The 13,808-nt window shown below is 34.5% G+C and overlaps 1 protein-coding gene across 1 annotated transcript in view; it reads right to left on the reverse strand.

Moving 5' to 3' along the window:
- GULP1 (GULP PTB domain containing engulfment adaptor 1) overlaps positions 1 to 9,868 on the reverse strand; it is a 113,490-nt gene extending 103,622 nt beyond the window's left edge. Inside the window, exons 1-2 of the mRNA XM_052635615.1 lie at positions 9,841 to 9,868; positions 3,535 to 3,596 (exon numbers count right to left, since the gene is read on the reverse strand). Of these exons, the coding sequence (XP_052491575.1) occupies positions 3,535 to 3,596; positions 9,841 to 9,868 (90 nt within the window). The remainder of the gene's footprint in view (positions 1 to 3,534; positions 3,597 to 9,840) is intronic.
- Between the last annotated feature and the right edge of the window lie 3,940 nt (positions 9,869 to 13,808).

Genomic DNA, 13,808 nt, shown 5'->3' on the forward strand with positions numbered 1-13,808 from the left:
TTCAAGCTGGTTTAGAAAAGGCAGAGGAACCAGAGATCAAATTGTCAACATCTGCTGGATCATCGAAAAAGCAAAAGAGTTCCAGAAAACTATCTACTTCTGCTTTATTGACTATGCCAAAGCCTTCGACTGTGTGGATCACAATAAACTGTGGAAAATTCTGAAAGAGCTGGGAATACAAGACAACACGACCTGCCTCTTGAAAAACCTATATGCAGGTCAGGAAGCAACAGTTAGAACTGGACATGGAATAACAGACTGGTTCCAAATAGGAAAAGGAATACGTCAAGGCTGTATATTGTCACCCTGCTTATTTAACTTATATGCAGAGTACATCATGAGAAACACTGGGCTAGAAGAAGCACAAGCTGGAATTAAGATTGCTGGAGAAATATCAATAACCTCAGATATGCAGATGACACCACCCTTATGGCAGAAAGGGCTCTTGATGAAAGTGAAAGAGGAAAGTGAAAAAGTTGGCTTAAAGCTCAACATTCAGAAAACTAAGATCATGGCATCTGATCCCCTCACTTAATGGGAAATAGATGGGGAAACTGGAGAAGGCAATGGCAACCCACTCCAGTGTTCTTGCCTGGAGAATCCCAGGGATGGCGGAGCCTGGTGGGCTGCCATCTATGGGGTTGCACAGAGTCGGACATGACTGATGCGACTTAGCAGCAGCAGAAGCAGCAGATGGGGAAACAGTGGAAACAGTGTCAGACTTTATTTTTTTCGGCTCCAAAATCACTGCAGATGGTGATTGCATCCATGAAATTAAAAGACACTTACGCCTTAGAAGGAAAGTTATGACCAACCTGGATAACATATTCAAAAGCAGAGACATTACTTTGACAACAAAGGTCCATCTAGTCAAGGCTATGGTTTTTCCTGTGGTCGTGTATGGATGTGAGAGTTGGACTGTGAAGAAAGCTGATCACCGAAGAATTGATGCTTTTGAACTGTGGTGTTGGAGAAGACTCTTGAGAGTCCCTTGGACTGCAAGGAGATTCAACCAGTCCACTCTAAAGGAGATCGGTCCTGGGTGTTCTTTGGAAGGAATGATGCTAAAGCTGAAACTCCAGTACTTTGGCCACCTCATGCGAAGAGTTGACTCATTGGAAAAGAGTCTGATGCTGGGAGGGATTGGGGGCAGGAGGAGAAAGGGATGACAGAAGATGAAATGGCTGGATGGCATCACTGACTCGATGGACGTAAGTTTGAGTGAACTCCGGGAGTTGGTGATGGACAGGAAAGCCTGGGGTGCTGCAATTCATGGGGTTGCAAAGAGTCAGATACAACTGAGCGACTGAACTGAACTGAACATTTACGAGTAGTAATTTTTTTCCAGATACTGTTTTAAGACTTCATGTAAAACCTTTATATCTATAAAAATTCTAATTGAAAAATTACTCTTATCCTTATTTACAGATTAGTAACCATAGACATAGTAAGGTTAGATAATTTGCCCCAAACTAGAGTGACTTTACTTTGATATTTCACTTTCATTCATTGGAGAAGGAAATGGCAACCCATTCCAGTGTTCTTGCCTGGAGAATCCCAAGGATGGGTGAGCCTGGTGGGCTGCCATCTATGGGGTCACACAGAGTCGGACACGACTGAAGCGACTTAGCAGCAGCACACAGCTAGTTAGTTTTGGAGTCAAGATTAAACCAAGGCAATCTGGTTATAGATTATGTTTTTTACTTCTTTTGCCCCAAGGTATTTCCTATGGACATAGATTTGCTTTGCAAGTGATATCTACTCTAGGAAGAGACAGAGAACATTTTCAAATACAACTACTAAACAATCAATCTTTAAAGTGCCACAGAGAGGGAAATTCAGAAAAAAATAATGTTCTTCAAATATTTTTAATGCTACTCGGTCCACATTATCTCAATCAGGAGACCACATGAGAAGGAATGGAACCAACCTGCTCTTCCACATTTGACTGACCCCAGTGTGGACGATGTTGCTGGGCCCTCTGCTTCTTGTGGGATGTCTTACCATTGTTATGGGCCCATGAATCAGCACAGGCAACTTAGCCATGTAGACAGGCGGATTGCCATTGTCACATTATGCAAAGAGTTAATGATAGCTCTAATTACAGTAAAATTTTTCAATCCTTTATAAACTAGTTTTTAAAATGAGGTACTTCAATCATTTATAAAAGTGACTAATGTCTGGTAATTTCACATGAAAGATTTAATTTTATTATGATTGATAACAAAAAAAGAATTGAGCATGGGCTTGAAAGTTATAGTGGTTTTCTACATTAAATTTTTTTCTATGAGGATTTCATGCAGTGTAGCAATAGCTAACATGAGGAATATGTGTGGAAGAGATGGGTAATATTAACTTTTTTTTTTTTTCTCTTAAGCCGTTATGTAAACTTTTCATGCTAATTCATGGCAATCAATCCTCATGTTAACTTTACAGGGGAATTCATAAGCATCACAGTGATTTCCAGTATGTTAATTTTACAGAGAAAGCATTTTTTGAGCATTTTCTTTGCTGCACAGTCAGGCAGAAAACATAAAGTTGCTGCACGCGAGAAAGTTCACTGCTGAGCAACCCTCTAGAAGAATTTCTTCTACATGGCCTTTTAAATGTTGCTTCCTGCTGATTCACACTCAGACCAGTGCTCTAGAGGTTTCCCATAGAGCTCTCCATTCAGTAATTTTTTAGAAAATTTTTCCTGAAATAGTTCTTCATAACTAATCTCTTTATATACCACTAATCCACTGTTCACTGTTTATAAAAATAATTTTACCATTTTCTATTTCCTCCCCTGCCATTTCTGAAGTTGCTTAAGTCTGGCCCACTCTCTTATTCCCAAATACAACTCTTTAAAATTCACTTCTGTCTCTTCCAAATTTAAACAGACTTCTCTGAAATCTACTCTATGTTTTGTGTTCATTAATTATCAAATAACATCTTTCTTTAAAGACCCTTCTGTAAATGGCATTCATTCATTTGGACAGTCTTCCAACAACAGCAGTGAATCAAATCTTTGAAGACATGGAGTATGGATTGTTTCTATTTCTCTATTAAAATGCAGGACTTGAACAAAAGATTCATACAAAATATGCACTTTTCCTATGTTTTCTTAATAGTTTAAGCTTTGTTTGTCTCCCTTTTTTGTGTGTTATAATTGCATTCATTAAAATTGAAGCTCATTTCCAGACTAGTTTTATATTTGTCTGTATAATGAAACATTAAGTATTTTTAAAAGAAACTAATTTATTTGTTGTTTTGTTTCTTATAGGCCATGATACTGCAAATAATTTTAACAAAAGCCAAAGTCATTTGAAGAAAATACACTTGTGACTTAAACAGAAATTATAAAAAGACTACTTATTTAGGAAGTAAAACAACTTCCCTTATTATATGCTACAAAATTTATTTATGCAAAGATTTTCAGGGATTATCTACTAAGAAATATCAAAGCATAAACAACCTTTCTAAGATCAATCATAAACTAGCAATAATACTATAGCAAAATAAGATTCAATAATACCATATGAACTATTTTACCTTTGCATTATAGGGAATGTAATGTTTTGATAAAGCCTCAGGAGTATGCATCCATGTTTTGTCTGCAATGAAGAATACACAATGTTAAATTAAAACATAGGTTCTAAGGGTGTCATATTCATGCATTAGCATTTATAAAGAGTCTGATATGGGTGGGAGCACTCCTAAGACAGTTTTGCTAAAGTGAGAAAGAATAGCTAGTCAGATATAAGAACAATATAACCACAAAGTAATTATAAGATTCTCTCCTTAAGTTAAAAATCTTTTCCTTTTATAAGTTTTCAAATAATAAAACAATTCTGAATTTTTAAAAGAATATATTTTTAGAAACCAGTTGGGCTATGAGTAATTATATCAATCATGTGAATAACTATGTTTTTCTTCTTTCACTTGATAGTCTCATGAATTATAGGTTATTTTTGCTAATTACTTTTTCAATAAATAGTAATCTGCTCTTTACTCATGACTATTATTCTTTAGTATCAAAAACTGACAATTTGTAAGGGGACATTTTAACATTAAACTAACAACTAAACATTTATACAAAACAAGTAAATCAATCTGCTAAATTCACTTAAAAATTAATATTAAGATAGTTTTTTTAGTCTCGATTTAGAGAAACATTGATTGAGTGTCAACTATCAGGTGTTTCAGATATAAATAATCTTAAATGCAGTAATTTGAGATTATTACACAACTCAAATTAATATAGTAGAGTAATGAAGCTTCCCAGGTGGCACAGCAGTAAAGAATCCACCTTGCCAATTCAAGAGACATGGGTGTGATCCTGGAGGGGGAAGATCCCCCTGAAGGAGGAACTGGCAACCACTCTAGTATTCTTGTTTGAAAAATTCCATGGACAGAGGAGACTGGCAGGGTATTGTCAATGGGTTACAAAGAGTTGAACACAACTGGGCGATTGAGCATAGTAGAATAATAGAAATAAAAGTAACTAAAAGAATAGAAGATATTTAAAGTAATTTGTATTATACATTATTAACATTAATAAAAAATAATTTTTTCATTCAATTTTTGAATTTGATTTATATATTCCACATATCTTCCAAAACATTTTGTGGAACATATAAGCAAGAAAAAAGCAAAACATGTTAATGTTTACACAAGTCAAATTTGTTTGATTTTTTTTTTTACAAACTGCAATTGTCTGTAGTAAAACTTCTCAAACTTCAAATATATTATGTCTTCTTAAGTAGATTTTTGTGAGTATTTTACTCCTCATGGGAATTCAAAAATTTTGAATCAGTACTATAAACTGAATAAATTTAAAGACATATTTTTACCATGAAAAATATTATATAAGTACACACTAAAATAAAAATCAGGTTACTAACAAAGCATTTTTGACATTCAATTAAGAACATTTAAAAAGGATGGTAACTGAAGTAAGTTCAATACCATTAATATGTTATCAAACTGGGGGAATGTGAAGACAGAGAAAATGGCATACATTTCTGGAATTTTAATTATTTTAAACCCTTTAAAAGATACTGCATTATATATGAAACATGTTATGGGTTACAATGCAATATTCAAAAAATATTTGAAGACAAAAATGAGGGATCTATAAAATCCTGTGCTCATGGTGCAATTCAGGGCTCTTTCTGACTGCTGAAGTGGAAATGTGACAACTGCACTTGGGTGAAATATCCTGAGAAGCAATACATCCTATGGTTCAAAAAGCAGTATTAGTATACTGACACTGATGTATAAAATTCTATTTCTTGTATGGATTTTCATTTTAACGATAGATTTTATGATTGGTACTGAATAGTGATATGATTAATTCAAGAATAATTTATACTTAGATGTGGAAAATAGTCTTTCACTTGCATATTAAAATAAATAATCACAATAGTGTACATCAAAGTAATAAAATACCAAAGACTTGCCTTCAGGAAACCTAAAAATATATCTAATTTCTTTTTTCACCCTTAAACAATTACTTGCATGTCTCTTTTTCCAAGACACTAAACATAGCTCAGGAGGATGTAAAGTCTAACTAAACTTTGAATATGATGGTTCATTCCAATCCTGAGGCAGAGAGATAATTGCTTTTTCCTATAAGACACTATTATTTGAAAACTGATGATACTGCCTTTGTTATAGTCTCCTATTGCAGTAACCTAAAAAGAGGGTGGGTATATCCAACTGTTACTGGTGACAGACTGAAATAATCACAATATTAAATTACCAGTGGATAAGCTGCAGTTGCTACAATGACAAAAGATCTACACCCACACACCAAGTGCAGACAATTTAATGGGTGTTCATTTCATACCTCTCGTATAGGTACTGCACTTATTAAACCTGAAGGATTTCCAAAATGAGTCGTTAATATCATTCTAATTTATACTTTGGCAAAAGAAATTAAAAAAAAACAAACAGAACAAACCTATACACTAACATATATAGATGTGGCTGACCTTGAAGAGAGGGTATAGATGATGGGCTCTGGTCATTTTATGGACCCACAGAAGATATTAGACACAGGGAACTGCTGAAGAAACAGGAACATAGATACTCTAGAATGTTTTCCTTTTCTTAAAATTTTAAAATATAATCTCTAACTTAATGGTGAGCATTCACATAAAAGTAAATGTCAGCATTTCAAAATATTTGACAGGTGTCAAACCACTTTGACTACTGGACCAATGAATCTGGTGTTCAAAATGTATTTAGATTTAGAGCTTATCTAGAAAGATGCAAGAAACATCATTGTTCTCATATCATAAGAGTTTAACATAGTGAAAGCACCTATTTTGAATATATTAAATTTAAAACTAAGTACTGATGGATGAATGGATAGATCTGAACACAATCTTTCATGAAAAGAAAATAACTGAATTATATTTAAATATTATTGAAATTTCAAGTGCTTTGTACTACAATTATACCTACACATCAGTATATCAACTCATATGTTAAAGAACACAACGTATAACTAGTTGAATTATTTAACCACATTTATTCAAGTGCTATGTTTTGTTTTTTAAATTAAATTTTTTTGATATAAATAGAATATAGGATTTTAAAAATTCAAAAAGTGAGCTAACATAGGGAAAGAAAACACCGATTAAAATGTAATCTATGATTATGAGGTTAGATAATTTTTACAGATATCTTCAAAATAGTCCAAAATGATGCAATTCTAGTATATTCAGATTTTTTCAGAACAAAGAGCACTTCTGCCTGTGTGCACACTAAGTCAATTCAATTGTGTCTGATTCCTTCAGACCCTGTGGACTGTAGCCTGCCAGTCTCCTCTGTCCATGGAATTCTCCTGGGAAGAATACTGGAGTGGGTTGCCATGCCCTCCTCCAGAGGATCTTCCCAACTAAGAGATCAAACCCACTGACCCAGGGATTGAAGCTATGTCTCAAGTCTCATGCTTTGGTAGGCTGGTTCTTTACTACTAGCTCCACCTGGAAAACCCATACTAACAACTATTAAGGCATTTGAAAAGAGAATCAGTGAAATGCCTGGCCAATTCAAAGAATACCAGACAAATCACTAATTGGGAGATTTAATAAAAAGAAAAGAAAATTATGTTTAAGTTTAAGATAACAATCTCTTTTCCTTGGGTTTCTGAGAGCCAAGATGACTTAGCAAGTTTGCATGTAATAACTGAGTAAACTGGATATGTGAAATAAGATAAGTTTTTAATGACAGAAGATGATCTTTCTTTGTTTAGAGTACAGTGAAGCATATGTTGATAGTAGTTATTTGGAAAGATGACTTGACTTATATGTTTTCTAGAGCTATAATTACAGTTTCCAAGGGTCAATATGTATGAATCCTCTTATAAAATTCCACCTTTGCATCACAAATTAAAATTCAACAGATAGTGCTATTGGTTTAAGTGTTATTGGTTTAAATTGGAGCACAGGCTCCAAGAAGTTTTCTTTAACAACTTTATTAAATGAAAGCATTTGAAGTGACTGGTTAACTTAAGGTAGAATTTCTGCACTGAGTTCCAACTGAATTCAAGTGAAATGTTGATCAATAATTTTCTGTTAAGGATATTTAATCATTAGATTTGAAAAATAAGAGAAGTCAAAAGAAATTTAAAGAAAATGAAGCTAAACAGGAAATAATAAGTGCTCTGCTTCTTTGTTCTCTACATCAATAATTTTCCTTATAGTTGTACTCCTACTCTCTTCAAGTAAGACAAATATACAATCACTGTTTACTCATCTTACTGTCCAACTTTTGGGATTTCTCAACTAAAAATCACTCCAAATTCCCTTCAGATGAAGAGTAAATTAGAAAAAAAGAGAAGATCTAGAAGTATCTTTAAAAAACATGATAGCATGTTTAAAGTGATGAGTTGTGATGTAAGGTTTTTTATTACTTTATTAAAAATATTTCTATAGTTCAGAGAACTATTTCCAGACTTTTTTTTTACTAGGTAAAGGGAATAAAAATAAATGTGAATTTATTTTTGGTATATGTTCTAAATCAGAAGCAAGCTATAAAGCACAATAAATGTCATTTGCCTTACCCTTATTCTGAAAAATAAGTAAAATAATAAATTCTTAGTTTCCTAGGGTTGAAAAGTGACTGAAGTGAAGTGAAGTGGCTCAGTCGTGTCCGACTCTTTGTGACCCCATGGACTGTAGCCTACCAGGCTCCTCTGTCCATGGGATTTTTCAGGCAATAGTACTGGAGTGGATTGCTGTTTCCTTCCCCAGGGGATCTTCCTGACCCAGGGATCGAACCCGGGTGTCCCGCATTGTAGACAGACGCTTTATCGTCTGAGCCACCAGGGAAAAGTGACTGAGAGTTCTTCAAATTACCTAATTTTTATTGACTACATTAATCCTCTGAACCATATCCAAATGTTTGAACACCTCTCATTTCAGAAAAGAAAAAGAAAATACTTTGAATAATTCCATTGTATTTTGGCAAAATTTTGTTGGAATTTTTTTCCTACCTTTAATTTATGACATTATGATTTACACCAATCTTTATTAAACTTTGTTCCATAACCCAATGACAGCATTCAAACATTAAAAGGTCTTCAAACATTGCAAGACCATACCATGGGTTCTCAGCCATGCTTCCACTTGCATGGAAGTCATGCAAGTTATCACTGAAGTCATCCTAGCCTTTCTCAACCAGGCACGTTACAATGTGTCAATCCCTTAAAGCAAGAACACACTGCCTGAGGACATGGAGTAGAACAGAATGATCTATGCCCTGGTTCAAGACAGTTCATTATTCATTCATTAGAAAATGAACTGGAATCTTGACTTTATTTTTTACCTATGAATGTTTTACTTACATATTTTACTTACACAGCCAAGTTTGGCCATGTTTTACCCACACAGCAATTAACTGTATTTTCTAAATAATAATATAGAAATAAGTATAGAAGTGTTGTATTTTTGGAACCCATGTTTGGCAATTAACAGTATTTTATTAAGTTTATAGTGTAGATTATGAACTAACTCATTATTTTCCCCCCGTATACCTATAATCCTACTACATCCGTTATCTCTTGCTACTTTCAGTCCCCTAAGAACTTGAGTAGCATTATTTAAGTATTCTCTCCCAACTCATTTATAGTATGTGAAACAGGAAAGAGGCCAGTGCCCATCATCAAAGAACTCCTTCTAGAATGGCAAGATACATTTTTTAACTCTACTGAACTATATAAAACTATCAAATTTTTCTATCTTTCCTATAAATATACCATGAAATATTTTGTCAAATGCCATGTTTCCCTGCCCTTTAAGAAATAACATGCAACTAGCTGTTTCTTTCTTCCTGTACTGATAATTATGATATATTCATATGTATTTTAAATTTCTACTTTAAAATTAATAACAAATTCATTTTGTTCTCAATTCACTTATCATCAATCCTAATACAGTTTTCAATAAAAAGTGAAGAGTACATTCAAACACACACCTACAGATAAGTTAATTTAAATCACTATAAGCTATGTAAGTTCAGAAAATTTAGTATTACAGCTATGAAAAGTGAAGTTAGGACTAACTTTTAAAGTCAGATCACTATTTTTTGCAATTTCACACCACAGGATAAAACTTCCAAAGAGTATATTGTCATGTTTTCTGGACTAAATATATTAAACAACTCCACACTTTCATTAGGTTGATAACCAAAGAAGGTTAATTAGCAATGTTTGCAGGTTGTTCTATTCTAACTTCATTCTGGAGTCACATGGTGTGATAATTGGAAAAAGTGATTTCTTAACATTTCTGCTTGATTTTCACAATAATATTGAATTGACTCCCAGGTTCTATAAATGGGTACACTTACCTTTCTTTCTACTAAAAGCACGGTTCATGATGAGGATCAACCAAATTGATGTTCAGTTCAACTTTATATCCTATAAAAACATAAAATAGTAAAGCTGAAAGGAATGTTGACCAACACCTTTTATGCAAATTATTTTAATTGCAAGGTCTTTTTAAATTTTTTAGATGTTTATAAACAATATTCTGAAATATCCTGAAGGACAATGGGTAAGAATAAACATAAGTATTCAATATTATGAGTGGCACAGCAGACAAGAACAATATATCAAATGGAATTTCTCCAAAGTTCCTTAATATTCTTGTCTTTTTTTCTTTTATACATCTTTCATTAATTATATTTACTTGCAAATTTAAGAAGGAAGGAGGATAACTTTTCCCTGAACTTGTCAGTAAAAAGTATGGCAACGTTTTGGATTATCATTAACAGCAGTGGTGGATAAACAAGTCATCTGCTTATGACAAGTGGATATCATGCCCCCTCTCCATGCTATGCTGGGCAACTCTTTGCCCCATGATACTCCAGGCAGCTGCTGACTATCTTTTGAAACCAAGGCAATGGGGCATTTCCCGCTCCTCATCCCTGAAACCACAGAGGGAGCATTGATGACCCCTGAATCGCCATCTGGATGATGCACCCCTAGTCTTGAAGAACAGTGTGCAGTCACAGCTAAATAGATGTACGGTCCTGTCCTGTGGGATCTAAGAAATCCAAAATATTTTCATCATTTCATCCCATCAGCATTTCCTTCAGCTGAAACCAGCAGCGTTTCTGTTAGAGTAACTGATTATGTCTGTGAATCACACAGACACTAATCTTATCAAAGGACAGTTTCTCCATAACCTGGTTATTCTCTGCTACATGAATTGACTGAGAATTTTCCAAACCTTTAAGCATTGATTAATTTGTGCATAACAAATTTATTTCTTTCTCACATTTTACTATAATCATTTAAAAAGAACCAAGCTCCCCCTTTAACATTTTGCTTAGAAATCCTCTCCAGTTAAATATCCAATTTTGTTGATTCCTAGTTTTGCCCTCCACAAAACAGTAGAACACAATACAATTCAGCCAACTTTGTTTTTTTTTTCCATTTTTTAACAATGATCACCTTTTCACCATTGTTCAAAAACATGCTCTATTTTTTTTTTCCCAAGACCTTAAAAGAATGGGCTTTAATATTTGTATTTCTACTAACATCCTGTTCATGATTGGCTATGGACTCTCTAGGAAGTTGGGGACTCTCTCTCCAGCTCTCTCCCTTTCTTCCTGACCTCTTACCAGAACTGTCTTCAGCAGTCCCTTCAAAGTACTCTTGCTTTCTTCTAGCATGCACTGCATAACCCTTCAAGCTTCTCCCCAGTATCTAGTTCCAAAGCTACTTCCACATTTTTAGCTATTTGTTCTCAGTAACAATTTTTGTTTATTTTTCCTTGGTCTGGTCAGGTTGCCATAACAAAATACCTTAGACTGGGTGGTCTAAACAACAGAAATGTATTTCTCATGGTTGTAGAGGCTGGAATTTTGAGAGCCATTCTTTAGCGTGCCAGCATGGTCAGATTTTAATGAGTACCTTCTACCCAACTAGATCCTAAAGGCTCCATCTCCAAATACCATTTCTTTGGGGGTAAGGGCTTCAACATATTAATTTGGAGGGAACACAAGGATTCAGTCCATAGCACTCTCCATAAATCTACATAACAATTAAAGCACAACAGAGAAATTAATCTTTATCATAAAGTCACTTTTACAGTGAAATTATTGCTGTTTATGTCCTTGAATTTTTACTCCAAGAGGAAAATTAAAATAGTTAACTGAATTATAAATATTATTATTAGGCACTGTTTTGTAGACTTAGATAATGACACAATAGTATCACTCTGTTATTCACCTCATACTTTACTCATCTTCTCATGCTATACACTATTAATGCAAGATATTTAGTCAGGAATTATTTACGGACCCCCAGTGCCAGACACTATTCAAGATGCAAAGTAATACAATAAAGACCAAATATTTCTGTAACATGTCTAGAAGCTAACAGACATGTTTGCTATCCTCAAGGAATAAGTGAAGATCAAAACTTGCAGAAAAAAAAAACAAAAACATTCAGTAAAGAAATATAATATATCCAAATGTAAGATTCAACTTCTCTGGAAAAATGAAGAAACCAATACTAAGAATGAAGAGAAAATCTTAAAAGCAGTCAGAAAAGAAGATATTATGTATAGAGGAACAAAGATTAGGATTGCAGCAGCTTTCACATCTGAAACATTGCAAACTAAAAGACAGAGGAGCAACATCTTGAAAGTATGAAAAAAACTAAAGCTGGATGAAGAAACAGATCACCTAATTATATATGGGGAAAGGTAAGCATGCCCAAAGAATGTTCAAACTACCACACAATTACACTCATCTCATAGGCTACGAAAGTCATGCTCAAAATTCTCCAAGCCAGGCTTCAACAGTACATGAACGAAGAACTTCCAGATGTTCAAGCTGGATTTCCAAAAGCAGAGGAACCAGGGATCAAATTGTCAACATCCACTGGATCATTGAAAAAGCAAGAGAGTTCCAGAAAAACATCTACTTCTGCCCTCTTGACCATGCAAAACCCTTTGACAGTGTAGATCACAACAAGCTGTGGACAATTCTTAAAGAGATGGGAATATAGACCACCTGACCTGCCTCCTGAGAAATCTGTATGCAGGTCAAGAATCAACAGTTAGAACTGGATGTGGAACAGCAGAAAGGCTCCAAATTGGGAAAGGAGTGCGTCAAGGCTGTATAATGTCACCCTGCTTATTTAACTTATATGCAGAGTACATCATGCGAAATGCCAGGTTGGATATGAAGCACAAGCTGGAATCAAGATTGCCAGGAGAAATATCAGTAACTTCAGATATGCAGATGACAGTAAAGAGCTTCTTGATGAAAGCGAAAGAGGAGAGTGAAAAAGCTGGCTTAAAACAACATTCAGAAAACTAAGATCATGGCATCCAGTACCATCACTTCATAGCAAATAGACGGGGAAACAATGGATACAGTGACAGACTTTACTCTCCTGGGATCCAAAATCACTGCAGATGGTGACTGCAGCAATGAAATTAAAAGACCCTTGCTCCTTGGAAGAAAAGCTATGATCAACCCAGGTAGCATATTAAAAAGCAGAGACATTACTTTGCTGACAAATGTCTAGTCAAAGGTATGGTTTTTCCAGGAGTCATGTATGGATGTGAGAGTTGGACTATAAAGAAAGCTGAGTACTGAAGAATTGATGCTTTTGAACAGAAACGTTGGAGAAGACTCTTGAGAGTCCCTTGGACTGCAAGGAGATCAAGCCAGTCAATCCTAAAGGAAATTGGTCCTGAATATTCATTGGAAGGACTGATACTGAAACTGAAACTCCCAATTTTTGGCCAACTAATGTGAAGAACTGAGTGATTGAAAAAGACCCTGATGCTGGCAGATGGAGAAGGGGACGACAGAGGATGACATGGGTGGATGGCATCACTGACTCAATAGATACGAGTTTGGGTAAACTCTGGGAGTTGGTGATGGACAGGGAAGCCTGGCATGCTGCAGTCCATGGGGTTGTAAAGAGTCAGACACGACTGAGTGACTGAACTGAACTGAAAGAGTGATTTTTCAGGTCCATTTTTAATTTCTTTATAAAGCATCATAATATATTGTACAGTTTTGCTCTTATCTTTCTTAGGGATCCAGAGGCAAGTAAGTAACTCTGGCTATGTACAAAATACAAATGGGATATGTAAACGTGATCAAGAAAAGAACTGTAATTAATAAATTATTTACAATGTATAGAAACATTAGTTAAAGCCAATTGGGAGTTTAAAATCTCTAAATAAAAATTTTAAAGTGCATTATAAACATTAAAGGCAGATGTCATTAAATTATTTTAATCCAAAATTTTTCATAAAAACAGTAAACACATTGACAAACACTATGGA

The sequence above is a fragment of the Budorcas taxicolor genome, chromosome 2 (assembly GCF_023091745.1).
Source record: "Budorcas taxicolor isolate Tak-1 chromosome 2, Takin1.1, whole genome shotgun sequence".
In the NCBI taxonomy this organism is placed as follows: domain Eukaryota; kingdom Metazoa; phylum Chordata; class Mammalia; order Artiodactyla; family Bovidae; genus Budorcas; species Budorcas taxicolor.